The 26,653-nt window shown below is 44.9% G+C and overlaps 1 protein-coding gene across 12 annotated transcripts in view; it reads left to right on the forward strand.

Annotated features, from left to right (window-relative positions):
- LOC122114364 (integrator complex subunit 14-like) overlaps positions 1-26,653 on the forward strand; it is a 39,856-nt gene that overhangs the window by 9,759 nt on the left and 3,444 nt on the right. For 2 of the 12 annotated variants that reach the window (XM_042687502.1, XM_042687503.1), the window contains exons 5-11: positions 1,208-1,326; positions 1,791-1,933; positions 2,381-2,574; positions 3,435-3,482; positions 3,716-3,807; positions 3,906-4,132; positions 4,423-5,900. In XM_042687502.1, coding sequence (XP_042543436.1) covers positions 1,208-1,326; positions 1,791-1,933; positions 2,381-2,391 — 273 coding nt within the window. In that variant the 3' untranslated portion in view covers positions 2,392-2,574; positions 3,435-3,482; positions 3,716-3,807; positions 3,906-4,132; positions 4,423-5,900. Of the gene's footprint in view, positions 1-1,207; positions 1,327-1,773; positions 1,934-2,380; positions 2,575-3,434; positions 3,528-3,715; positions 3,808-3,901; positions 4,133-4,422; positions 5,901-9,397; positions 10,222-10,401; positions 10,596-11,445; positions 11,494-11,915; positions 12,143-12,434; positions 13,176-26,653 lie in introns of those variants that run through there. The other 10 variants (XM_042687494.1, XM_042687496.1, XM_042687495.1 and 7 more) reach the window with 10 other exon arrangements.

Below are 26,653 nucleotides of genomic sequence, written 5' to 3' on the forward strand. Positions count from 1 at the left end.
TCCTCAGCTCTCAACCTCCTGAGTAGCTAGGATTACAGGCATGAGCCACCAGCACCTGGCTTCTGATGTGTTTTATTAAATACTTCCTGCTTTTCCCATTGAGTCAGGAATTATTTCACTCTACCTCAGTTTTTCTCTCTCTAAAATGCTGATAATTGATGGCTCTTGCCAAACCATGTCAGGAAGAGGTTGTAGGGAAGATGCTGTATGGCTACTAACTGTGGTCTCCTGAGAATCTGCAGAACTACTTATGAATGAAGTACCTCTTGTAACCTTGAGGCAGATTGCAATAGTTGAGGTAAGAAAGTCCATGAGACTCATTATCTCCACTAAATTACAAAAAAATCTGGAAGTGGAGTTGTGGCTCAAGTGGTAGAGTGCTAGCCTTGAGCAAAAAGCTCAAGGACAGCACCTAGGCTCTGGAATTGAGCCCAGGAACTGGCACACACACAGAACAATTGTTGTGTTACTTCCTTCTTTATTTGTATTTTTTTTTTGGGGGGGGGGGTCCGGTCGTGGGGCCTAAACTCTGGGCCTGGGCACTGACCCTCAGCTCTTCAGCTCAAGGCTAGCGCTCTACCACTTGAGCCACAGCACCACTTCTGGCTTTTTTCTTTTTGCTTATGTGGTGCTGAGGAATTGAACCCAGGGCCTCATGCATGCAAGGCAAGCGCTCTACCACTGAGCCACCTTCCCAGCCCCTGTTGTTACTTCCTTCTGATATTGACTGTTAAGAAAATCATCTCATGGACTCAACACCTGTAATCCTAGCTACTCAGGAGGCTGAGATCTGAAGATCATGGTTCAAAGCCAGCCTGGGCAGGAAAGTCCGTGAGACTCTTATCTACCAAAACTACCCCAAAAACTGGAAGTGGAGCTGTGGCTCCACTTGAGACTTGAGTCTTGAGACTCTTATCTCCAAATAACCACTCAAAAAAACTGGAAGTAGCTCTAGGCTGAAGTGGTAGAGCACTAGCTTTGAATACATAGAGGCTCAGGGACAGCATTCAAGCCCTGAGTTCAACCCCTGCAACTGACAAAAAAAAAAAAGTGTAAGGCCTTGAGTTTAAGCCCCAGTACCAGAACCAAAAGAACAAACCAAACAAACCGTTTATTGGCCATTTTGTTACAGTGGCTGTGGCCTTGGTGTGCTGGTAGTGATGTGGTGATTTGTTCTACTTTAAAGGTGTCCTCTCTTGCTTTGTAGCTTCAGAGCACCGATTCCCTGGAATGCCTTGAACGTCTCATAGACCTCAACAACGGTGAAGGGCAAATTTTTACTATTGATGGCCCCCTGTGCTTGAAAAACGTGCAGTCTATGTTTGGGTGAGTATATGCTTTAAAGTTGTTTTTTGAGGGGTGGGGGGTGGGGGCTTCTTGACAATCTGATATTATAATTTGACAACCAAGAAGAACAGTTACTGTATTATTTCTTCAGTCTAACGTTCTCCCAACTGAGCTATTTCGGCAACCTCTCAGTTACTGTATTATTTCTAACAGGTTTTTTTTTTTTCCACAGTTGCCCGTTTCTCAGGTAAAATAAGGTGGTCATGCTTTAAAAAGACTCAGCTGTTCCCAAGTTTAACTTGCTCTGGGGTTTCTCTCTCAATTGAAATTTCCTCTTTAAAAACATCAAAATGTTTTCCATTTCACAAGTAGATTTAGTTTTGGAATCAGTGCGAAGGTTTAACCAACTTTACATCTTGAAATGTTACTTTCATGTGTACAGTCCTTTTATGTGTACCACATGTGAACTCTTCTTCCCTTAACCAGTCATGATCATCTTCTAGAAAGCTGATAGACCTGGCATATACGCCTTTCCATGCTGTGTTCAAGTGTGGCCACCTGACCGCTGACGTCCAGGTCTTCCCCAGGCCAGAGCCATTCATTGTAGATGAAGAAATCGATCCTATCCCAAAAGTCATTAACACAGGTAATGCATTAAAAATTCCCTCCTGGCCTTCCTCTTTTCTCTGCCCTCTTTTCACTTGTGACTTACTTTCTCCCCATCTAGGAGGGTTGGAAAGAATCTTGTATTCTCACAGGGAGGTGCTATTGTCATCAGCCCTGGATTTTTTTTTTTCTTTTTTGCTGGTCCTGGGGGCTTGAACTCAGGGCCTGGGCATTGTCCCTGAGCCTCATTTGCTCAAGGGTAGTCCTCTAAACCTTGAGCCACAGCACCACTTCACACTTTTTTTGTTTATGGGATACTGAGGAATCAAACCCAGGGCTTCATGCAGTCCCCAGGAGAACCTTTTTAGGTGATTTGTTTATACTGAGATAATGCTTTCTGCATAGATTTCAATCCACTCTATCACAATTACTCATTTGGAAGTGTTCTCATTTCCATCATTTTTTCTGATTCTTTTTCCTACCTTAGTGTGCCAATGAGTCAGGCCTGACCCTGAATGTGCCATGCAATGTATGAAGCCCTGAGGCAGGCCTGCTGGACATGCTGGTGATGAACCTGGTCCCTGCCTACCAGAGAGGCGATCTCTTCTATGTTGGAAACTTCCTCCACAATTATAGACAGTGGGGGGCAATGGAGCAAGTGCTGGCTATTGTGTTCAAAAAGTGAGTGTTCCCCCTTCCTTCGCATCTTGGTCTGTTCAGCCCCACCTTGCTGAGTTGTGGAAAACTTGACACCCCTCTGAACCTGTTGATTTCATGGGGGTCTTCTCACAGGAGCTTGGCATGAGACAAAGAAGTGCACCCCCTGCCAACTTTCTTAGTAGTGGTCTGCCCAGGACATTTCCCAGAAAAGCTACGGGAACCTCAGAAGCTTGCTTACTGAGGGGCTAGGATTACAGGCATGTGCCCATGGCACACGACTTTTGCCCTCCCCTAGGTGAGGTTCTAGGAAATCACATTTCCCATGAGTAAATAAGGTTTCATTACAAATTGGATGTCTGTGATTAATGTAGACCCAGGGAAGGCTGGGGTGTGGGGAAGGCAGGTGAACTGGAGGCTGAATCACAGACATCAGGGAGGGATTATGTTGGCTTTACATATTTATAACCCCTGAAGCTTTTATGATTTTGTGTGTGTGCCAGTCCTGCAACCTGAACTCAGGGCCTGATTTCTGTTTCTTTAGTGCTCAGAGATACCACTACAGCATTTGAACCATAGGTGCTATTCTGGGCTTTTAAAAATTAGTGTCTTTAGACTTTTACTGACTAATGTCTGATCAGACTGTGCACCTGAGATCTCATGCTCCTGATGAGCCAGAATTTGAGGAATTAGCCACTGGCACATTTTCTTTGGACCAAATACATATACCTCTCATAGAAGAATTTTCACTTAACTGTATAGACATATCTCACTTGTTTATGTGTCAGATTCCATTCCCATCTGGGAATGAGCCCATCCCATATGTGTCCTGTGTGGGCAGAAAAGGAGAAGCTGAGAGGTGACTTCCTCCTGTCCTCCCATAGGTACAGATTCCCGGGCGCTAACTCCGAGGAAGATGAACAAGTAAAGAAGTAAGTGGACTGTGGCACAAAGAAAAGGCCCCTTCGTTCAAAATGGTATCTTTGAGGCTTCTGATTCAAAGTGCACATTTCTCATTTGCACACCACTTGTGCTTTCCATTAGGGGCAGAGCCTTGGGATTAGCGTGGTGGCAGAGGACACAATTGTGGTGTGGTTGTGGACTCTCAGGGATAACAGGGAGGGCTGTGTGTACTAAATCAGTTCTTTCTTGTTACCTATCACAGTGAGAATATTGGAGAATTATCTATCAGAAGCTTCTAGACGTGGGTGGTGAAGATCAGCCTGCTTGCAGGAGTCTCCTCCTGCTTCCCACCATGTAAGTGTGCATACAGCAGTCCTTGCAGAAAGGGGCTATGGGAGGCCCAGGATAGGGAGGGCAGGCACTCACTCTTCTTGTCACCAATCTGCCCACAGCAGCCTTTGTTGCATCTTCACCGTGTGGATGGACTGTTATCCTGCTGATTTCCGAGAGCCCCAGAACCGACACCCGGTGAAAGAACTGACCCACTATGCCATGCTCTGCATGCCCTCCTCGGACCTGCTCCTCCACCTCCACATTCTCCTGAATGAGCTGGAGGAGACCAGGAAGAATGAGACCAAGAAACAGAGGAAGAAGTCCCTGTGTGGTCACCTCAGAGCTTGTGAGTAGGGATGGCGCCTGGGCCTCTAGGGATGAGCCTAATTGCCTGAGAGCCCTTATTACCCCCCAGGTTGTAAGAATGTCTTTGTATGATACTCTGGGCCAGGCAGTTTGTTCTATTGGTGAAAGGATTTGAGCTTAGCCACTCTTTGGAAATACCTTGCCTTCTTATCAGTGTTCAGTCCAAAGTAAACTTGTACAGCTTCCTCCATTAGAGCCTCATGGAAATTGAACTTCACCTGAACATCCAGAGACCACTGTCAAACTCCTTTACCTATTTCTCTTTCTCAGGCTTTGGCCACCATAGAGCAGCTTCTCCTGACCTCCCAAGAAAGAAGCCCTCGGTGATGTCAGGGATGGTGATGGATGGAGATCTGGAGCCCTCGCTGGACTCCACAAAGCATGTGCATGTAGAGGGGTTGGATGCATTTGCAGTGAGGCCCCAACGGGTTGTGAGTCCTGTGGATATGCCACTGGTTCTGAACCCCATATGTGACAGAGCTGCACCTGTAGGGACCCCAAAGAAAGAAGAAGGTAATAGTGATTGTCTTCCTGTGACTTTCACAGGCGGCCCAGATCAGCTCAAAAAGGGTCAAATCAGCACTCCTCCTGGTGTGCTGGAGGGAGTAGCACACGTGTGGATGATGGAAAATGTCCCCAGTGTGTGTTCAGAGGAACCAATGAGTGAGGTCCAAACGTTAGATGCAGCTCAGGAAAGTAAATCTGTCCTCACAGAACATCAGGACAAATCTGTCCTGCTGCAGGAGAGCCAATCTCCAACTGAGAAATTAGAATCTGCCTCTCTCTCAACTCCAGGAACAAATCCTATCTTTCATGAGGAGGTAGATCCCTTGGAGGATTCTGAGGTAGAATTTATGTCTGAAGGCAACTTAGAAGCCGGCCTAGACTTAGAGCTTCCCTCCCCTCTCCCTGGCGATATCTCTCTTTTCTTTTTGTCCTGATTGTTGTAAAATGTTCATTCTTTTTATTCTTCTGAATTCATTAAGATGTATGTTTATGTTGTACAATTTATAGATCCTAAATACTGTGGGTTTTTTAATGTACATTCTGATGTCCCAGACACATGTGTCCTGAGTAAGGGCAAAAGACAGAGTGACCTGGAGCTGTTCAAGAGCACTAACTGGCTATAGAGGGAAGTGTTCAGTGCACTGTGAGGGGCAAGGAACCCAGCCCATGCCTGCATGGGGTGATCAGGCCACTACTAAAGCTCTAGGACATAGCAAACCAGATGTCCTTGAAAGTTGTTCTGTCACACTAAATGTACTAAATGGGGGACTTTCTTCCATTAGTGAAGTCAAGTCAGTACGCACCCCTATTTTGCTCTGGGCAAATATGTAAGAACATTTCACCTCAAAATAACATCAAAAAGCTACTTTGAGGGAAAAGTATTTGACAAAATACATGGGAAATAGGTAAAAGCCAACATCAATAAAAGAAAGAAAACTTAGTCAGAGGGACAAAGACATGCCAGGTGTCCTGGCCCATCTCAATAATTCTAGTTTCAAGAGTGCTCTATACTTCCTCAGGATGGAGCTTCAAATCAGCCCCTGTAGAAAAATCTGAAAGACTTATCCAATGAGCCAGCAAAAGTCAAGAAGTCCTAGCATGGCTGAAGTTACATGTTTTAGAATGGAACAAAAAGTAAGGAAGAGCTCAATGTCCTGAGTTCAAATTCCACTACTGGCACAAAAGATGAAGACATCTAGACATGAAATGTGGGCAATGGTAGCTTTAAACCATGGAACCAGAAAAACATACGAATGGGAAAATTACATATTTAAGTAAAAAGGCCAGACTTACAAACCATTGGTGAGTAGGTGTGGGCCTGTTCATGTTCTATGGGAGGCAGTAGAATGATTTATGAAACTCCAAATAGATTCTAGTTAGCCAAAAGTGGATCAGGATGATGTGGTACTATGTAGTGAATTGTGGAAGAATAGGAAATACATCTTTGATATGCATATTCACTTTCTAATTGGAGTGGTAAGGGATTTCTCAGTCTTCCTGTCTGTTTTCTTGTGTTTATCTTTCTGTCTCTGTTTCTGTCTGTCTCTGTCTCTGTCTGTCTCTGTCTCTGCCTCTGCTTCAGCCTCTGTCTCTGTCTCTCTGTCTCTCTCTCTCTCTGTCTCTCTCTCTCTCTCCCTCTCTCTCTTTCTCTCTCTGTCTCTTCCTCTCTTCTGTTTTGTTGTGGAGCTTGAACTCATGTTGTGGGACCTGTCTCTGAACTTTTTTTGCACAAGGCTAATGCTCTTCAACTTAGAGTCACAGCTCCCCTTCCAGTTTTCTGGTGGTTGATTGGACAGAAGAGGACTTTCTTGCCAGATATGGCTATGAGCCATGATCCTCCCATTTAGACTCCTGACTAGCTAGCAGTACAGGCATGATCCACAGTGTCCAGTCAGGGAATCTTTTTTTGTGTGTGTGTGTTAGACCTTGCCTCCCTCCTCTCTGCACATTTGCCTGTTTTACTATTTATTGTTTTAACAGTATTAAAATGTCCACATTTACATGATGTATAATTCTTGAATACAAAATACTCTGGTCTTTTCTACCTCCAATCTAATATCCTGGGCACATGGGGCCTGATAGGGAGGAAGCAGAGTGTGCTGGATCTGGGGAACAAATCTGCTGGATTTACAAGGAACTGGTGACTAGAGGGAGCCACAAGGAATGCAGGCAGTGGAGGATGCAGCCTGTGCCGAGATAGGACCCTTGATGCTGAGACACAAAAGCTCTGTGTTATATCAGAACAGGTGTCTTTGAAAGCTGGTCCCACTTGAATCTCAAGCCCCCACCTCTTTCTATCGATAACTTCTCCTTTCCAGCTAGTCGGGTAAATGTGTTGATGTTTGAAGCTCTCTGCCAACAATGAACAATTCTGCACTGTGCAAATATAGAACATATAAATGTTTAAAGCTAGAATTAAATATTTGGTGCTGTGTTATGCTCTTAAGATGTTCCTTGCATTGGGTTTCCATGAAGATTTTCTAAGTCTGCATGAGGGTGGATATGGACTGTAATTTATCAAGATGACACAATAAGAGACTCATGCCTGCATTTGGAGAATGGTCTGGAAATGAGCTTGCTGCACATATTAGCTTACTTGGGCTAGGCGTTTTTCTCTGTAAGAAGTCATTTTGGCTGCCTTTTCCCATTCATTGTATCAGAAGCTACAACCTCTAACATGTAAATAGATGTACTTTGATGTAACATTTAAGAAAATCTGAGGGAATATTTAACAGTATTTGGAAAAGGGTGTCGTTTGTGGTAGTCAAAAACTTATATTCTAACCATGTTGGCATTGTTCTACACAAATGGATCAATGTGTCTCTGTATACCAGGTGAGGAACAGTTCTGAGTCTCCCTGTCTTGAAGCACACATTCTGAGAATCCTTGAATTTCATCTGCTCTCTATCCCAGGGCAGTGGATTCTGAGAGGAGCCCTGGGCCCTGCAGTGTGGCAGAGGTGCATGTGCAGAGGGAACATGTCTGGTTGGCATGCTGGAGTGGGAAATCCAGAAACTCTGGCAATCACCAGTTCAGTGAAGAGGACAGAGGATTTAAGAAGGGACCGAGTGAAGAGTGTGCATGTAGGGGGCGTGTGTACAGAATGGTGGTGCTTGAACTTAAAAGCTGGCCACTGTCTCTGAGTTCTTTCACTCAAGGCTAGCACTCTACCACTTTGAGCTACAGCTGGAGATAATCTGATAGCATTTCCTGACCTGGCTGGCTTTGAACCATGATCCTCAGAGCTCAGCCTCCTGACTAGCAAAGAATACAGGCCTGAGCCAGAGACACTGATCCATATCATTTTTGTGTGTAGACTATTGGTGGTAAAGAAGACTCATTTATTCAAGAACTAAAAAACGACTAACAAGGGAGATTGTTGATGAAAATCTGTATGTCTAACAGAAGACTTGGGTAACATTGTGACAGGAAAGGCTAAATTCCAAAATTGGGATTATTTTCTGTGTTCACTATATACATCACTTACATGTTATATATAATATAATATATATAAATATATCATCATATACTACATGATAATACATATATTTGTATTTTATAGGAGGACTAGCATATGATATTATGGATCTCGAATATGTTGTTTCACAAAACAATAATGTAAAAGACATTATTTGGGAATTCAGTGATATACCATTGATTCCCATATATTGTGTAGGTATATCTGTCTCAAGTCAACATAGTTAAATTCGCCAAATGCTGTTGCAAAAAGGGGTCATGTGCTGGGCGCTGGTGGCCCATGCCTATAATCCTAGCTACTGGAGAGGCTGAGATCTGAGGATCACAGCGGAAAGTCAGCCAGGCAGGAACATCCATGAGACTCTGATCTCCCAATAAGCAACCAGAAAACCAGAAGTGGTACTGTGCCTCAAGGTGGTAAAGCCCTAGCTTTGAGCTGAAAAGCTGAGGGACAGGGTCCAGGGCCAGAGTTCAAGCCCAACAAACAATCCCCTATCCCCCCAAAAATGTGGATGGCAGGTAATGAGCTGTTCATATATAGCTCAGGCCTGTGATCCCAATTAATCAGGAAACTTGGTTCTGAGTTTCAGAGGTTCTATCCTCAGGGCACTAAGTTTCGAGAGAGACTTGAGCCCCTCAAAGGACACAAAGAGACATGTGCAGTGGAGGATGGCTTGTGTCTGTGCTTGGATGGGAAATCCAGAAACTGAACAGCCATTGCTACAGTTGAGGAACGATGAGGCTGAAGAGGAGCAATGTCCATGCTGGGTAGGAAAGTTCCATGAATCTCTCATCTCCAGCTGACTACAAAAAGCTCAAAGTGGACCTGTGTCTCGTGGTAAAGCTCTAGTTTAGAGGAACATTGCTCAGGGATAGCGCAAAGGCTCCAAGATCAGAAATGGACACACACACACACACACACACACACACTCCATAGTAAATATTGTATTTTCAGTTCCTATGCAGAGACTGGACAACAGCTCAGCAATGTGTGAAATTCTTCTTCCCGTTTGTGTTGAGGGAGGAGGATAGATCATGGGACACAGAAGCAAAGACTTCAGAGGCAAATGACTATATAAACGATTAGCTTGTAAGACGTAAAGGAGCAGTTTTCTACCTTAAATACTACATTCCTTCAAAGCTATAGTAAAACAAATCCTCGTCATCATAAAAAGACAATGCAGCAGCTCTTCCTTTCTCTGCTTGCCTCCATGAAATATTTCAAGTATAAAAAATAATTTTCTCACTTACAAAAATGGACACCTGTGGCTGGGAAGGTGGCTCAGTGGTAGAGTGCTAGCCTTGAGCAAAAGAGCTCGGGGAGTGCCCAGGCTGAAGTGAAGCCACAGAAATGGCCAAACAAATAGTCACCTGTAATAAAGGCTAATTATATATGTAATGTATGTTTTCCAATATTCCTTTCAATTTCCCATCTCTAAGCATTTGCATTGGCTCCAGATGACACCAGAGAGGGGTTCCAAGGACAAACAGATTAGGCTACAGAAAGTAAACAGTGACCTAGGATGTTGATGTCAAAATATGTGCCAGAAGGATGTGGCAGTCACAGAAGACCCTGAGAGCCAAAATAATTTGAGCCAGATAAGAGGAATAGTGACAGATATGCCATGAATGTGACCTAGGAGTGACTCCTGGAAGCAGAGAACATGCCAGAACCTAGGACTAGCAGATTAGGATTGGACAAACAAGGTGTGCTGTTAACTTGTCTACATGTACACATTGCAATATTGGGTGGATGGGAATATTTCTTGTGTGAGGAAGCGGCAGAGGTCATTGGGCCTGACAGGTGACCCTGCCTCCTTCACAATGGAATAGAACATGGAACCCTGATAGCAGGCCACGGTAACTCACAGTTGGCTCAAGCCAGCTCACTTGGCCTGTGACTTCGGAGCCAGAAACATGTTCTTGTGCTGTATTCGCAGGTCTCGAGACTCTGGTCTCAGCCAAGAGAAGGATGGGTGCCTCAGTCAAAGCTGTAGACACTGGATCAGTGGCAAGCCACGAACCAACCATCTCAGAGATTTGTCCAAAAAGAAACCTAGGAAATCACAAGGCATCTCAGGCAAGGTATACTCATGATAGAAAACCTACTTAACCCCAACCTGGTCCACAGTAGAACCTTCTTATGTGATTTAGGTTTACTGAGATAATACTGTCTGCATAGTTGTCAATCTACTCTATCACAATTACTCATTTGGAAGTGTTCTCATTTCCATGGTTTTTTTCTGATTCTTTGTCTCGCCTTAGTGTGCTAATACGTCAGCCCTGACCCTGAATGTGCCATGCGATACATGGAGCCCGGAGGCAAGCCTGCTGGACATGCTGGTGATGAACCTGGTCCCAGCCTACCAGAAAGGCGATCTCTTCTATGTTGGAAACTTCCTCCACAATTATAGACAGTGGGCAACAATGGAGCAAGTGCTGGATATTGTGTTCAAAAAGTGAGTGTTCCCCCTTCATAACCGGGGCGGTTCAGCTATGCCTGGCTTAGTTGTGGAATATTTGGCACCCCTCTGAACCTGTTGATTTCATGGGGGTCTTCTCACAGGAGCTTGGCATGAGACAAGAAAGTGCATACCCTGCGTAGTTTCTTAGTAGTGGTCTGCCCAGGACATTTCCCAGAAAAGCTACTGTAACCTCAGAAGCTTTCTTACTGAGGGGCTAGGATTACAGGCATGTGCCCATGGCACAGGACTTCTGCCCTCCCCTAGGTGAGGTTCTAGGAAATCACATTTCCCATGAGTAAATAAGGTTTCATTACAAATTGGATGTCTGTGAATAATGTAGACCCAGGAAAGTTTGGGGTGTGGGGAGGTGGGTGAACTGGAGGCTGAATCAACTCAGAGATTTCAGGGAGGCATTATGTTGGCTTTACATATTTATTACCCCTGAAGCTTTTATGTTTTTGTGTGTGTGCCAGTTCTGCAACCTGAACTCGGGGCCTGAGTGCTGTTTCTTTGGTGCTCAGAGCTACCACTACAGCATTTGAACCATAGGTGCAATTCTGGCCTTTTCAAAATTAATGTCCTTATACTTTTACTGACTAATGTCTGATCAGACTGTGCACCTGACATCTCATGCTCCTGATTAGCTAGGATTAGAGGCATGAGCACTGTCACATTTACCTTGGACCAATGCATATAAGTCTCTTAGCAGAATTTTCACTGAACTGTATCTTACTTATTTATGTGTCAGATTCCATTCCCATCTGGGAATGAGCCCATCCCATATGTGTCCTGTGTGGGCAGAAAAGGAGAAGCTGAGAGGTGACTTCCTCCTGTCCTCCCATAGGTACAGATTACCGGGCAGTAACTCTGAGGAAGATGAACAAATAAAGAAGTAAGTGGACTGTGGCACAAAGAAAAGGCCCCTTCATTCAAAATGGTATCTTTGAGGCTTCTGATTCAAAGTGCAGATTTCTCATTTGCACATCACTTGTGCTTTCCACTAGGGGCAGAGGGTTGGGGTTGGAGCGGTGGCAGAGGACACAGCTGTGGTGTGGTTGTGGACTCTCAGGGATGACAGGGAGGGCTGTGTGTTCAAAATCAGTTCCTTCTTGTGACCTATCACAGTGAGAATATTGTAGAATTATCTTTCAGAAGCTTCTAGTCATGGCTGGTGAAGATCATTCTGCCTGCAGGAGTCTCCTCCTGCTTCCCAGCATGCAAGTGTGCATATAGCAGCCTTGCAGAAAGGGGCTATGGGAGGGCCAGGATAGGGAGGGCAGGCACTCACTCTTCTTGTCACCAATCTGCCCACAGCAGCCTTTGTTCCATCTTCACCATGTGGATGGACTGCTATCCTGCAGATTTCCGAGAGCCCCAGAACCAACACCCGGTGAAAGAACTTACCCACTATGCCATGCTCCACATGCCCTCCTCAGATCTGGTCCTCAATCTCCACGTTCATCTGGATGAGCTGGAGGAGAGCGGGAAGAATGAGACCGAGAAACAGAGGAAGAAGTCCCTGTGTGGTCACCTCAGAGCTTGTGAGTAGGGATGGCGCCTGGGCCTCTAGGGATGAGCCTAATTGCCTGAGAGCCCTTATTACCCCCCAGGTTGTAAGAATGTCTTTTTATGATACTATGTGCCAGGCAGTGTTGGTTCTATTGGTGAAAGCACTTGTGCTTAGCCACTCTTGGGAAAGACCTTACCTTCTCATCAGTGTTCAGTCCAAAGTACCCTTGTACAGGTTCCTCCATTAGAGCCTCATGGAAATTGAATTCCACCTGAACATCCAGAATCCACTCTCAAACTCCTTTACCTATTTCTGTTTCTCAGGCTTTGGCCGCCATAGAGCCGCTTCTCCTGACCTCCCAAGGAAGAAGCCCTCGGGGATGTCAAGGATGGTGATGGATGGGGATCTGGAGCCGTCACTGGACTACACAATGCATGTGCATGTAGAGGGGTTGGATGCATTTGCAGTGAGGCCCCAAAAGGTTGTGAGTCCTGTGGATAAGACAGTGGTTCTGAAGCCCACATGTAACAGAGCTGAACTTGTAGGGACCCCAAAGAAAGAAGAAGGTAATAGTGATTGTCTTCCTGTGACTTTCACAGGCAGCCCAGATCAGCTCAAAAAGGGTCAAATCAGCAATCCTCCTGGGGTGCTGGAGGGAGTAGCACACGTGGGACTGATGGAAAATGTCCCCAGTCTGTGCTCAGGGGAACCAATGAGTGAGGTCCCAACATTAGATGCAGCTCAGGAAAGTGAATCTGTCCTCACTGAACATCTGGACAAATCTGTGCTGCTGCAGCAGAACCAATCTCCAACTGAGAAATTAGAATCTGCCTCTCCAGCCTTTGCTGGAGCAAATCCTCTCTTTCATGAGGAGCTAGATACTTTGGAGGATTCTGAGGCAGAATTTATGTTTGAAGGCAACTTAGAAGCCGACCTAGCCTTAGAGCTTCCCTCCCCTCTCCCTGGGGATATCTCTCTTTTTCTTTTTGTCCTGATTGTTGTAAAATGTTCATTCTTTTTATTCTTCTTAATTTATTAAATGTATATGTTTATGTTGTACAATGTATGGTTTCTAAATGCTCTGGTTTGTTTTCTTATACATTCTGATGTCCCAGACACATGAGTCCTGAGTAAAGGCAAAAGAGTGACCTGGAACTGTCCAACAACACTTACTGGCTATGAAGGGAAGTGTTCAATGCACTATGAGGGGCAAGGAACCCAGCCCATGCCTGCATGGGGTGATCAGGCCACTACTAAAGCTCTAGGACATAGCAAACCAGATGTCCTTCAAAGTTGTTTTGTCTCTTGAGACAAATGCCAGACTAAATGTTCTGTACGGGGGACTTTCTTCCATTAGTGAATTCAAGTCAGTACACACCCCCATTTTACTCTGTGCAAATATGTAAGGACATTTCACCTCCAAATTCCACCAAAAATTTACTGTGGGGGAAAAGTATTTGACAAAATACATAGGAAATAGGTAAAAGCCATCATCAATAGAAGACAGAAGACTTAGCCAGAGGGACAAAGACATGCCAGGTGTCCTGGCCCATCTCAATAATTGTAGCTTCAAGAATGCCCTATACTTCCTCAAGGTTCAAATCAGCCCCTGTAGACAACTCTGAAAGACTTCTCCAATGAGCCAGCAAAAGTCAGGAACTCATAGCATGGCTCAAGTTACATCTTTAAGCATTGATCAAAAAATACGCAATAGCTCAAGGCCCTGAGTTGAAATTCCACTACTGGCACAAAAGATGAAACATCTAGACATGAAATGTGGTCAATTGTAGCTTTAAACCATGGAAACAAAAGCATACAAATGGGAATATTACATATATAAGCAAAAAGCCCAGACTTATAAACAATTGGTGAGTAGGTGTGGGCCTGTTTATGTTCTATGGGAGCATGTGGAATAATTTATGAAACACCAAATACATTCCAGGTAGCCAAATGTGGATCAGGATGAGGTGGTACTCTGTACTGAATTGTGGAAGAACAGGATATACATCTTAGATATCCATATACATTTTTCTAAATGGAGTTGTCAGTGATTTCTCAGTCTTCCTGTCTCTTTCTGTGTTTGTCTGTCTCTGTCTCTATTTCTGTCAATCTCTGTCTGTTTCTGTCTCTCTCTGTCTCTCGGCTCTTTTTCTGTCTGTCTCTGTCTCTCGCTTTTCCTCTCTCTGTTTGGTTGTGGAGTTTGAACTCATGTTGTGGGCACTGTCTCTGAGCTTTTTTTGCACAAGGCTAATGCTCTTCCACTTAGAGTCACAGCTCCCCTTCCATTTTTTGGTGCTTAATTGGAGAGAAGAGTCTCATGGACTTTCCTGACTGATCTGGCTTTGAACCATGATCCTCAGATTTAGACTCCCGACTAGCTACCAGTACAGGCGAGATCCACAGCATCCAGTCAGGGAATCTTTTTTAAACCTGATTTTCTAAGAAATCACATGAATGTTTCATAGCAAAGGTTTGAAGCCTGACTTCAATGTGACAAGACAAGAATTTTGTCAGCCTGAGACAATTGAAGATCCTGGAGTTTTGTTTCTTGTTGTTTGAGTCTGGAATCCAGACATATACAAGCTACTGAAGTACTACACAATTAGCTTTACAATCTGAGTCTAGGGATTCAAGTTTATATAAAATGTTAGCTCTCCATCCTGCCTACCTCCGAGATAGGGTACATGACTTCTGCATTTCTACTGGCGTTTCAAGAACTATTCTATTTATATAATTGTTGTTTTGTTAATCTGGTGGTAGAGCTGCGCACTTCTAATCAATGAGAGCTACTGGGAAGACAGAAATGAGGAACTTGAAATTGAATACCAGCCGGAGGCCAAAACTCAACAGTTGGTCTGAAAAATAATTGTAAACAAAGAGCCCAGGGCAAGACCCAAGTCACAGAATAATACCTGCGAACTAAAACATTCTTGAGCAAAAATGCTTATAGTTGTGTGTAAATATACCATTGATTAAAAATAGATTAATATATATTTGAGTGTGTGTGTGTATGTGTGTGTATCTATAAAGTGAACATAAGGAAATTCAGCAAACTCTATGAAAAAGGGGCTGTGAGCTGGCCATCTGAGGCACAGGCCTGTGATCTTTGTGATTTAGGAATCTGGGTTCTGAGTTTCAGGGACTCTTAACTCCAGGGCCTTAGATTTTGAGACCAGGCCTGAGCCCCTCTGGAGCAGCACATGGACATGCGCAGTGGGAGGACGGCTGTTGCGCGTGCTCAGACTGGCAATCCAGCCCCTCCGGGACCGCCATTGCAGCTTCTGGGAGAGACAGGGGTCTGGAGCAGAGAAGTTGGCGCTGAGGTGCTGTCCTGGGGGAAGCGATGAGGAAGGGCAGCCGTGGGGAAGGGAGGCCTCTCAGGAAAGCCCGCAAGGCCTTGTGTGCAGCGGGAACTTGTGGACGTCCTTTCTGGGGCTCGGGCCTGGCTGTGCCGCCCCGTGGGGCCTCCGCGGTCTTTTGGCGCCTGGCTCCGCCATGGTTGCTGTCAGGCTGGGCAGCGGATCCTCCCGTGCCTTGCCCAGCGTGGAGCCTGCAGGACAGCCAGACCCCAGCACACGGGGTGCAGGAAGCAGTGGGATTTGCGCAGGTGTGCTGCTGGGAGGAAGGGCGGCGGGCTTTGTCTGAGGTGAGTCCCTTAGGTGTCTGGCTGGTCTGGAGGGGACACGGAGGTTTGGAGGAACGGCTTTCCTGGGGTCCGGTTAGTGTTTCGGGGTGATGGTGGTGTATTGCCAGTAAGGGTCATCCAATGCCTTAGCTTTCCCGCCTTGTTATTCCCTCTTGTAATGTATGTGTGTGCCAGTGCTGGGACTTGAACTCAAGGCCTTGGTGTCCTCCCTGACTCTCCCCCCTCCTTTCCCCTCCTCAGGGCTGCCACTCTACCACTTGGATCACAGTTCTGCCTCCAGATTTCTGTTGGTTTTCTGGAGATAGAAGCCTCACAGACTTTGCTGCCCAAGCCGGCTCTTTAGCCTGACAGTGCAGTTGTGGATGAGAGTGAGCTGGAAGGAAGGGAGCCGCGACCCTTGGGCTGGTGGGAAGATGTTCATTTCGTGGGGCTTCACTGCGGTTTGAGATCAGTACCGCGGGTGAGCCGTGTAAGGAAAGTCCATCACATACATAGCTGGCTTTGGTGGTTGGTGTGCTGGGAATGCCCACTCAGAGGTTCAGGGTTGACATTGGGGTGACTGGGCTGGGTGCCAGAGTGAGTTGAAAAAACAAAAACAAATACCGGGATTGAAAATCCTAGTGAATTTGTAATCTGAAATTAACAAAAGTGTACCAACAACAACAACAACAATGATGCTATGCAAAATGAGTGCCAAGATATGGACACAAGGGGTTTTTCTTTGTTGTCATTTTTAATGTACCATGGGCTTTTTTTCTTTGTTTTCTTTGCATGGTACATCCCTGTTGTCACTGTATTTGATTTTGGTACCTTGCATCTTGTATATACATTTACCTAATATCTGGAGTGGAAGGGGTATAACAAATTGACCCATTGGGGGCTGGGAAGGTGGCTCAGTGGTAGAGCGCTTGCTTTGCATCCATGATGCCCTGGGTTCAATTCGTCAGCAACACATCAGCAAGAAGAAAAAAGCCGGAAGTGGCGCTGTGGCTCAAGTGGTAGAGCACTAGTCTTGAGCTGCAGAGCTGAGGGACAGCACCCAGGCCCAGAGTGCAGGCCCCATAACCAGACCACTCCCCCCCCCCAAAAAAAAAAAAACAAAAAAACTAATTTACCCTTTGTAACAATGAGACTCACAAGACACTAGGTTGGAAATGAACTTATATTCTAAATAAAACTGCTTTTTTTTAAAAAAAATGAGTTGTTTCTTTTTTTCACCCAGGGATTTGAGCTGAAGGACTGGGTGCTGTCTTGGAGTGTTTTTGCTCAAGGTTAGGGCTCCATCACTTTTCCCATAGATCACTTCCAGTTTTCTTGATAGTCAATTGGAAGTCAGAGACTCATAGGCTTTCTGCCTGAACTGGCTCTAAACTGAGTTTCTGAGTTCCTGGGCTCTTAAATATGATTAAAGCCCTGACCCAATGGCACCTTACAAAATGGTTTTTTTTTTTTTCATTTCCAAAAATTTTGAGCTTTTGGTAAATTAGGCATTTCTGGGCCCTGGTGGCTAATTTCTATAATAGTAGCTACTTGCAAGGCAGAGATCTGAGAATTATGGTTCCAAGCCAGCCTGGGCAGGAAAGTCCATGAGACACTTATCTCCAGAACATCAGAAAACTAGAAGTGGTGCTGGGGCTCAAGTTGTAGAGATGTAGCCTTGAGCACAGAGAGACTCAGTAATAAATCCCAGGCCCTGAGTTCAAGCTTTAGGACTGGTGGACAAACAAAACTAAACAAACACAAAACCCAGACCAATTTGTGTTTGTGCCAGTGTTGGGGCTTGAATTCAGAGAGTGGAGGCTATCACTGAGCATTTTTGCCCATGGTTAATGCTCTACCACTTGATCCACTGCAGCACTTGTGGGTTTTGATGGTTAATTGGATATGAGAGTCCAGGGACTTTCCAGTCCTGATTGGCTTCCAATTTCATTCCTTAGATCTCAGCCTACTAAGTGTCCTGGATTAAAGATCTGCGCCACCACCAACTAGGTGGCTAGTAATACGTTTTTTTTTTGTCATTTGTGGGAGCTGATCTCTGTGCCTGGGCAATGTCCCTCAATGTCCTTCCACTTGAGGCACAGCACCACTTCTGGCTTTTTTTGCTCATGTGATTCTGAGTAATCAAAGCAGGGGCTCATGCATACAAGGCAAGCACTCTACCACTGAGCCAACTTCTCAGCCCTAGTACTACATTTTTAACATGTAAGATATTATGCTCCATGTGCTTGTGTACTAAAGTCTCTGAAAAATTCTCTTGGAAATACACAACACCAAAGCAAAAATTCCCCTTGCCTGGCGTGGAGCCTGCAGGACGGCCAGACCCCAGCACACGGGGTGCAGGAAGCAGTGGGGTTTGCACAGGTGTGCTGCTGAGAGGAAGGGCGGCGGGCTTTGTCTGAGGTGAGTCCCTTAGGTGTCTGGCTGGTCTGGAGGGGACACGGAGGTTTGGAAGAACGGCTTCCCTGGGGTCCGGTTAGTGTTTCGGGGTGATGGTGGTGTATTGCCAGTAAGGGTCATCGAATGCCTTAGTTTTCCCGCCTTGTTATTTCCACTTGTAATGTGTGTGTGTGCCAGTGCTGGGACTTGAACTCAAGGCCTTGGTGTCCTCCCTGACTCTCCCCTCTCCTTTCCCCTCCTCAGGGCTGCCATCCTACCACTTGGATCACAGTTCTGCCTCCAGATTTCTGTTGGTTTTCTGGAGATAGAAGCCTCACAGACTTTGCTGCCCAAGCCGGCTGCTTGGCATGACTGTGCAGTTGTGGATGAGAGTGAGCTGGAAGGAAGGGAGCCACGACCCTTGAGCTGGTGGGAAGATGTTCATTTCGTGGGGCTTCACCGCGGTTTGAGAACAGTACCGCGGGTGAGCCATGTAAGGTAAGTCCATCACATGCATAGCTAGCTTTGGTGGTTGGAGTGCTGGGAATGCCCACTCAGAGGTTCAGGGTTGATATTGGGGTGACTGGGCTGGGTGCCTGAGTGAGCTGAATAAACAAAAGCAAATACCCGATTGAAAATTGCATTCCTAGTGAAACTCCAAAATAAAACTAAAAACGAGTAAGGACAGCAACAACAAAAACAAGATGCTAGGCAAAATGAGGCCCAAGGTTCAGACACAAGAGGTTTTTCTTTGTTGTTCTTAGTGAACCATGAGATTTTTTTCTTAGTTTCTTTTGTATGGTACATCCCTATTTTCACTGGATTTGATTCTTGTACCTTGCATCTGTATATACATTTCTCTACTTGGGGAGGGGAAGGCTTATAACAAAATGGTGAAACATGATCACAGGATGACCCCTTGTAACAATGAGGCTCCCAAGTCTCTCTGTTGAAAATGAACCTATGTTGGAAGTAAAACTGCTTTTTAAAACAATGTGTTTTTTGGCCAGGGATTTGAACGCAAGGACTGGGTGCTGTCTTGGAGTGTTTTTGCTCAAGGTTAGGGTTCCATCACTTTTCCCATAGATGCCCTGCAGTTTTCTTGATTGGGAGTCAGAGACTCACAGGCTTTCCTGCCTGAATTGGAACTGAAGTGAGATTCTGAGATCCTGGGCTCTTGAGTGAATATGATTATAGCCCTGACCCACTGGCACCTTACAAACTGCTTTGTTGGTTTCATTTCCAGATTTTTTGAGCTTCTTGTAAATTAGCCATTTCTGGACGCTGGTGTCTCATGCCTATAATCCTAGCCACTCAGGAGGCTGAAATCTGAGGATTATGGTTCAAAGTCAGCCTGAGCAGGAAACTCCATGAGACACTTGTCTCCCGAACACCATCAGAAAACCAGGAGTGGTGCTGTGGCTCAAGTGGTAGAGCTGTAGCCTTGAGCACAGAAAGCCTCTGGAATAGAGCCCAGGCCCTGAGTCCAAACCCCAGAACTGGTAGAAATAGAAAACTAAACAAAGAAAAAACCTAGACCATTTTGTGTTTTGTGCCAGTGTTAGGGATTGAATTCAGAGAGTGTCAGCTATCATGGAGCTTTTTTGCTCAAGTCTAATGCTCTACCACTTGAGCCACTGCACCACTTGTGGGTTTTGATCTTTAATTGGACATGAGAGTCCATGGACTTTCCAGTCCTGATTTGCTTCCAATCTCATTCCTTAGACCTCAGCCTCCTGAGTAGCCTGGATTAAAGATGTGAGCCACCAGCAACTAGCTGGCTAGTTGTACATTTTTAACATGTCAGATATTATGCTCCATGTGCTTGTGTACTAAAGTATCTGAAAAGTTCATTTGGAAATACACAATACCAAACCAAAATTTCCCCTAGTCTGTACTATTCATTCAGTCATTTCCAAGTGTTCTAACAATGAAAAAGGTGGTTTCATTTACTTGACAGTGAGTGTAAACTATACACATAGTGGTATATTGAGTGCTTCATCTATTCCCTTAAGGGGGAAAAATACACTAAGTTCGAGTACTTGGTAATGTTGGTGACATATTTTAAAATCTGTTATTAGCATATGTTAATTCTAAAGGGGATTTCAGTGGCTGAGATCTGTAATTCAAGCTTTGCAAGAGGCTGCGATCATAGGACTTCCCAGTCTAACTGGGCAGAGGAGCCCATGAAACTGTATCATCAGTTAAGCAGCCAAAGTTCGGGACTGCAGGCATGGCAAAGCACCACTCCCCTGAAAATCCATGTGTGAGCAGAAGCCCTGAACTCAAGCCCCAGTGCCATTGCTTGCACATACACACACACACACACACACACACACACACATCACTGAAGCAGGTATTATTTTCATTTAATTTTCTTTGCACAGTATTTGTGTTATTTTATCTCATGTTTATAGTTTTTACTTGTGTAAGGTTTCCGCAGTAGCATTTTTAACTGCACAGGTTACCGCATCTGTGTTGCTTGTGGCATGATTGTGATTTCCTGTTTGCCAGTTTCTTTGTGACATTACAGGTTTTTATGTTTATACATGTTAATTGGATTCCTTTCCATCTAGAGGTAGTAACAATACTTTCTTCACCAGTGGTGACAATTTCTTACATTGGAAAATGCCATTCTAAGTGAGGCTGTTAGCACCAAAAATTGTCCCTGCTATTGAGGCATCAGTTCTTCAACAGAGCGAGGAAATATGTGTGTGTTTTCTAGCCCCTCATATACAAGTAGGCAGAATATATTTTCACATTTGTATGTATCTCTAATAAGTTAAAGTAGAGTTTCTTTTAACATATTTTCCGGCACACCATAGCCTTATCTACCACCACTTCAGCTGACACATTTCCAAGTGTTCTAACGATGAAAAAGGTGGTTTTATTTACTTGACAGTGAGTGTAAACTACACACATAGTGGTATAGTGAGTGCTTCATCTATTCCCTTAAGGGGGAAAATTACACTATGTTCGAGTACTTTGCTCCAAATCATTTATCTTTTAGAGCTTGGGCCACCTACGTGGCTCCTCAATATTGTAGGCCAGGAAATGGACACACACACACACACACACACACACACACACACACACACACACACACACACACACACACACAGCATTAGTGTAGAAGCTTCCCAGCAAAATAGCTGCACCATGAATACTTGTGAGTGAGGGTGGGAATGAGTGCAGACCCTCTGCTAGCTGTTCAGGGCCCTCTCCATGGGTCTGTGGACACTCCTTTCAGAAACCAGCCTCTCCCCACAGTCACCAGCAGCCACCAGCATGTGGGTAGAAGTGGCCTGAGTGATGGTCACAGGACCTTGGTAAAGTGAGCTTTGTGACGTCAATTGTGACATTTTTCTATTCCATCTCTGTTAGAGCTCTCTGCCTCAAGTGGAGTGGGCATGTATGGCAGAGGTGAATTTAGTAGTTTGGTGAACAAAGGGATCATGTAACATTGATTACTATTTACCATGTACTCAGAAGTACGTGTATCAAGAACAGTGGGAGCGCATCCTGTTGGTGGCTCATTTGTCTCTTGTATTGTTCATGTATTTTGGACTGGTTCTGCTGAAATTAGCGCTGAGTCTTGTCCCTTACCTTTTTCATTCAAGGCTGCTGTCCTATCACTTGACCTACTTCCGGATTCTTGGGGTTAATGGACATAAGAGTCTCTTGAAAGCCAAGAGCTCATTAGGCTTACACGTGTGAACCAAACTACTTGGAAGACAAAGATCTCTGAGGGTCGAGGTTCAAAGCCAGTGAGGAGCAAGAAAGATGTTCATGTGTTGTCTTGGAAGCTCAGGAGACCAAGATCTCTGGAAATCCAGGGGTGGTGCTTCATTCAAGCCTGGATAAGCTAGACCCAAGTCTAGCCACGAGTCCAACCCCTCAGCCCATTTTCCAACAAGGAATCAATGGAAACACAAGGCGGCTCAGGCAAGGTATAGTCAAGAGACCTTCTTGTGTGCTTTTAAGAGTCCATAGTGATAAGTCACTTTCTCTGTGGTTTTCATTCCACTCTCACAGTTACTCAACTTGAAGTGTGCTCTCATTTCCATGTTAGAAAGATCCATTCTCTTTAAAACCTTAGGGGGAGAGTGATTCAGCCCAAACCTGAATGTGCCCTATAATGTGTGGAGTCAAGATCCAGGCCTGGTGGAGATGCTGGTGATGAACCTGGTCTCTGCCCACCAGAAAGGTGATCTCTTCTTTATTCAAAACTTCCCACATAATGACAGATTGTGTGGGACAATGGAGCAAGTACTGGCTATTCTGCTCAAAAAGTGCACTCAATTCCCCCTTCAAGTCCAGGGCTGCTCAGCCCTTCCTGGCTGCGTGGTGGGAACACTTGGCACCTGTATGAGCCTGTTTGTTTCCCTGGAGTCCTCTCATGGAAAGGGAGACATAGTCGGGCACACCCTACCTAGATTCTTAGGACTAGGGCACCCAGGATTCTGTGTGTCAAGTGTGGACAGTTTATTTTCCCATCCATCTACTCCCTGAGGCACATTTCTCTTTTCTGAGAAGGCTGACACTCTACCTGCATTTCCAGAATTTTCCTATTTTACTGAAGATGAGCATGTGTGTGGAGCGGCTAGGATTAAAGGCATGAACTAGAGCCACCAACTTCAGGACTTACTTAGTTGACGCCCTAGGAAACCCCATTAATCATTGATAAATAAGGCTTCAGACGGTGCATTGGAGGCCTTGAAGTAATTTACCCTGAGAAGGGCTCAGAGCAGTGGCCTAGCCCTGTATCTACTGAGGCTTGAGCAAAGATTATATTGGGCTTGCTCATTTACAAACCTCTGAAGCCTTCCTTATTTTCAGTTTTAGTTTTTGGGTGCTGCTCCTGCAACTTGAACTCAGGATGTGGGATTTGTCCGAAGTGTTGTGCTCAAATTTAGCACTCTATCCCTTGAGCCACAGCCCTGTTTCTGGCTTCTTGATGGTTAATGGATATAACAATTCCTTGGCTATTTCCTGCCCAGTCTGGTTAGAACTGTGCTGCTCAGATCTCAGCCTCCCATGTGGCTCGGGTTAGGGGTGTGAGCCACCGGCACTTGGCAGAAGCATTTACTTTGGACTCACTCATTCAAGCCTCTTAAAATTTTCACGGGCCATTATAGACATATCTCCCGTACCTTCTATTTTATATTCTCACCTGGGCATTAGCCAGCCCCATAGGCCTCCCGTTAGCTCTGAACAAGAGACTTCCTCCTCTCTTCCCTCAGTTATAGATCCCTCCATCCTAACTGTGAGGAAGATGAACAAGTTAAGATATAAGTGGATTTTGGGAGCAAGGGAAGGGATGTCCTTGAAACTGGGAACTTTGGAGCTTCCGACTCAAAGTGCAAAGTTCTCCTTTGCACACCACTTGTGGTTTGCAGCAGGGGGCTAAGGCTTGGGATATGAGTGGATGGCAGAGGACACAGCTGTGCTGTGGTTGTGGACTCTCATGGATGACAGGGAGGGCTGTGTGCACAAAGTCAGATCCAGTGGAGAAACCACCTTCTCATTGCCTATCACAGTGAGAATTTTGCAGAATTGTCTTTCAGAAGTTTCTAGAAGTAGGTGGTGAGGGGCATCCTGCTTGGAGGAGTCCACTCCCCCTTCCCAACATGCAAGTCTGGGTATAGGATGGACAGCCACAGCATAGGAGTCCTGGCAGAAAGGAGCTATGGGAGGCTCAGGATGGGGAAGGTGGCCTCTGACTCTCCCTGTCCCCAATCTGCCCACAGCATCCTTTGTTCTGTCTTCCCCATGTGGAAGGACTTTGCCCCTGATGATTTTTATGCACACAAGAACAGAAACAATCTGAATGAACTTATGCACTATCAAATGCTCAACATGGCCTCCTCAGACCCGCTCCTCCACTTACAAGTTCTTTAGAGCATTTGGAGGAGCTCCTGACTAATCAGAACAAGGAAGGGAGGGAGGAGTCCTTGTGTAGCCTCCTGAGAGCTTGTGATAGGGATGGAAACAGGGCCCCTAGGGATGGTCTTCCCAGGCTGGTGATTGGCAGGGAGCTCTTAGTACTCCCCAGCTTTGCAAAGTGTCTTTTGATAGATGTTCTCTGCCTGGCAATGTCTACTCTCAGTTTGAAAGCACTCAGTCATAGCCATGGGTGAGGAAAAGCCCTGTCTTCTCATCAAAGTTCAGTCTCAACTCAAATGCTACAACTGCCTCCATTACATCCTCATGGCAGTTGAGTCACACCAGAACTTCTAGAGTTCACTCTAATACTCATGTACCTATTTCCATTCCCAGATTTTTGTCAACGTAATGCAGTCCCTCCTGAACCCATGCTAACGAAGCCCCCAGTGATGTCCATGGTGCTGACAGGTAGATATCTGGAGCCATCATTGCACTGCCCCAAGCGTGTGGATGGAATGTGCTTATTTTCATTTGTAGAACGGCCACAATAGGTTTTGATTTCTATGGACACCCTATGGAACCAGTGTCCAGTTGAGAACTCAGGAAGAACATCTTGCCTTATGTGTGGTGGTAGATTCCATTGTGTACTCTGAATTAGCCTTCCTGCCTGCAGGCAACTTGGAACAAGGTCTAGTGTTAGATCTTGCCTCCCTCCTCCCTGAGCAAAGCCTATTTTACTTTTTTTCATGATTTACTATTTATAGTTTTAATGGTATTAAAATGTCCATGTTTACATGATGTTGTACAATTCTTGAATACAAAAAACTGTGGTCTCTTCTACCTCCAATCTGATATCCTGGGCACATGGGGCCTGAGTGGGAGGAAGCAGACTGTGCTGAAATAGGACCCTTGATGATGAGAGACAAAACTGTGTTATATCAGAACAAGTACCTTTGAAAACTCGTCCTTCTTGAATCTCAAGCCCCTTCTCTTACTAGGGATAACTTCCCCTTTCCAGCCAGTCGGGTAAATGTGTTGATGTTTGAAGCTCTCTGCCAACAATGAGCCATTCTGCACTGTGCAAATAGAGAACATATAAATTTTTAAAGCAAGAGTTAAATATGTGCTGCAATTTTATGCTCTTAAAATGTTCCTTGCTTTGGGGTTTGCATGAAGATTTGCTAAGTCTGCATGAGGGTTTTCATGGACTGTAAGCGATCAAGATGACACAATAAAAGACCCATGCCTGCTTTTGGAGAATGGGCTGGAAATGAGCTTGCTGCACATATTAGCTTACCTGGGCTAGGCATTTTTTCCTGTAAGAAGTTATTTTGGCTGCCTTTTCCCATTCATTATATCAAAAGCTACTACCTCTGACATGTAAATAGATGAACTTTTATGTAACATTTAAGAAAATCTGAGGGAATATTTAACAGTATTTGGAAAAGGGTGTCTTTTGCGGTAGCCAAAAATTTTATTTTGACCATGTTGTCATTGTTCTACTCAAACAGATCAATGTGTCTCTGTATACCAGGTTAGGAAAAGTTCTGAGTCTCCCTGTCTAGAAGCACAAGTTCTATGAGTCCTTGAGTTTCATCTGCTCTCTATCCCATGGCAATCAATTCTGAGAGGAGGCCTGGGCCTTGCAGTGTGGCAGAGGTGCATGTGCAGAGGGAACATGGCTGGTTGGCATGCTGGAGTGGGAAATCCAGAAACTCTGGCAATCACCAGTTCGGTGAAGAGGACAGAGGGTTTAGGAAGGGACCGAGTGAAGAGTGTGCGTGTAGGGGACATGTGTGCCGAATGGTGGTGCTTGAACTTAAAAGCTGGCCACTGTCCCTGAGTTCTTTCACTCAAGGCTAGCACTCTAACACTTTGAGTTACAGCTAGAGATAAGAATTTGATATCATTTCCTGACCTAGCTGGCTTTGAACCACGATCCTCAGATCTCATTCTGTTCACTAGCAAAGAATATAGGCCTGAGCCAGAGACACTGTGTTCATACCGTGTTTGTGTATAGCTATTGGTGGTAAAGAAGACTCATTTACTCAAGAAATAAAAGACAATGAACGAGGGAGATTGTTGATGAAAATCTGCATGTCTGACGGAAGACTTGGGTAACATTGTGACAGGAAAAGCTAAATTCTAGAATTGGGATTATTTTCTGTATTTACTATATACGTCATTTACATATAATATATAATATATATGGCATAATATACTATATGATAATACATATATTTGAATGTATTTTAAAGGAGGACTGGCATATGATATTATGGGTCTCCAATATATTGTTTAACAAAACATTAATACAAGAGCTGGGAAGGTGGCTCAGTCCAGAGCGCTTGCCTTTCAGGCATGAGTCCCTAGGTGCAATTACTCAGCACCACATAAGCAAAAAGAAAATAGCCGGAAGCGGTGCTGTTGCTGAAGTGGTAGAGTGCTAGCCTTGAGGTAAAGAGCTGAGGGAAGGGACAGCGCCCAGGCCCAGAGTTCAGGCCCCACAACCAGAATTTTAAAAATCCAAAAAACAAAAAACAAAGAAACATGAATATAAACACATTATTGGGGAAATTATTGATATATTTGTCTCAAGTCAATATAGTTAAATTCGCAAAATGCTGTTGCAAA

The sequence above is a fragment of the Dipodomys spectabilis genome, unplaced genomic scaffold (genome assembly GCF_019054845.1).
Source record: "Dipodomys spectabilis isolate Male_0828 unplaced genomic scaffold, ASM1905484v1 ptg000108l, whole genome shotgun sequence".
In the NCBI taxonomy this organism is placed as follows: domain Eukaryota; kingdom Metazoa; phylum Chordata; class Mammalia; order Rodentia; family Heteromyidae; genus Dipodomys; species Dipodomys spectabilis.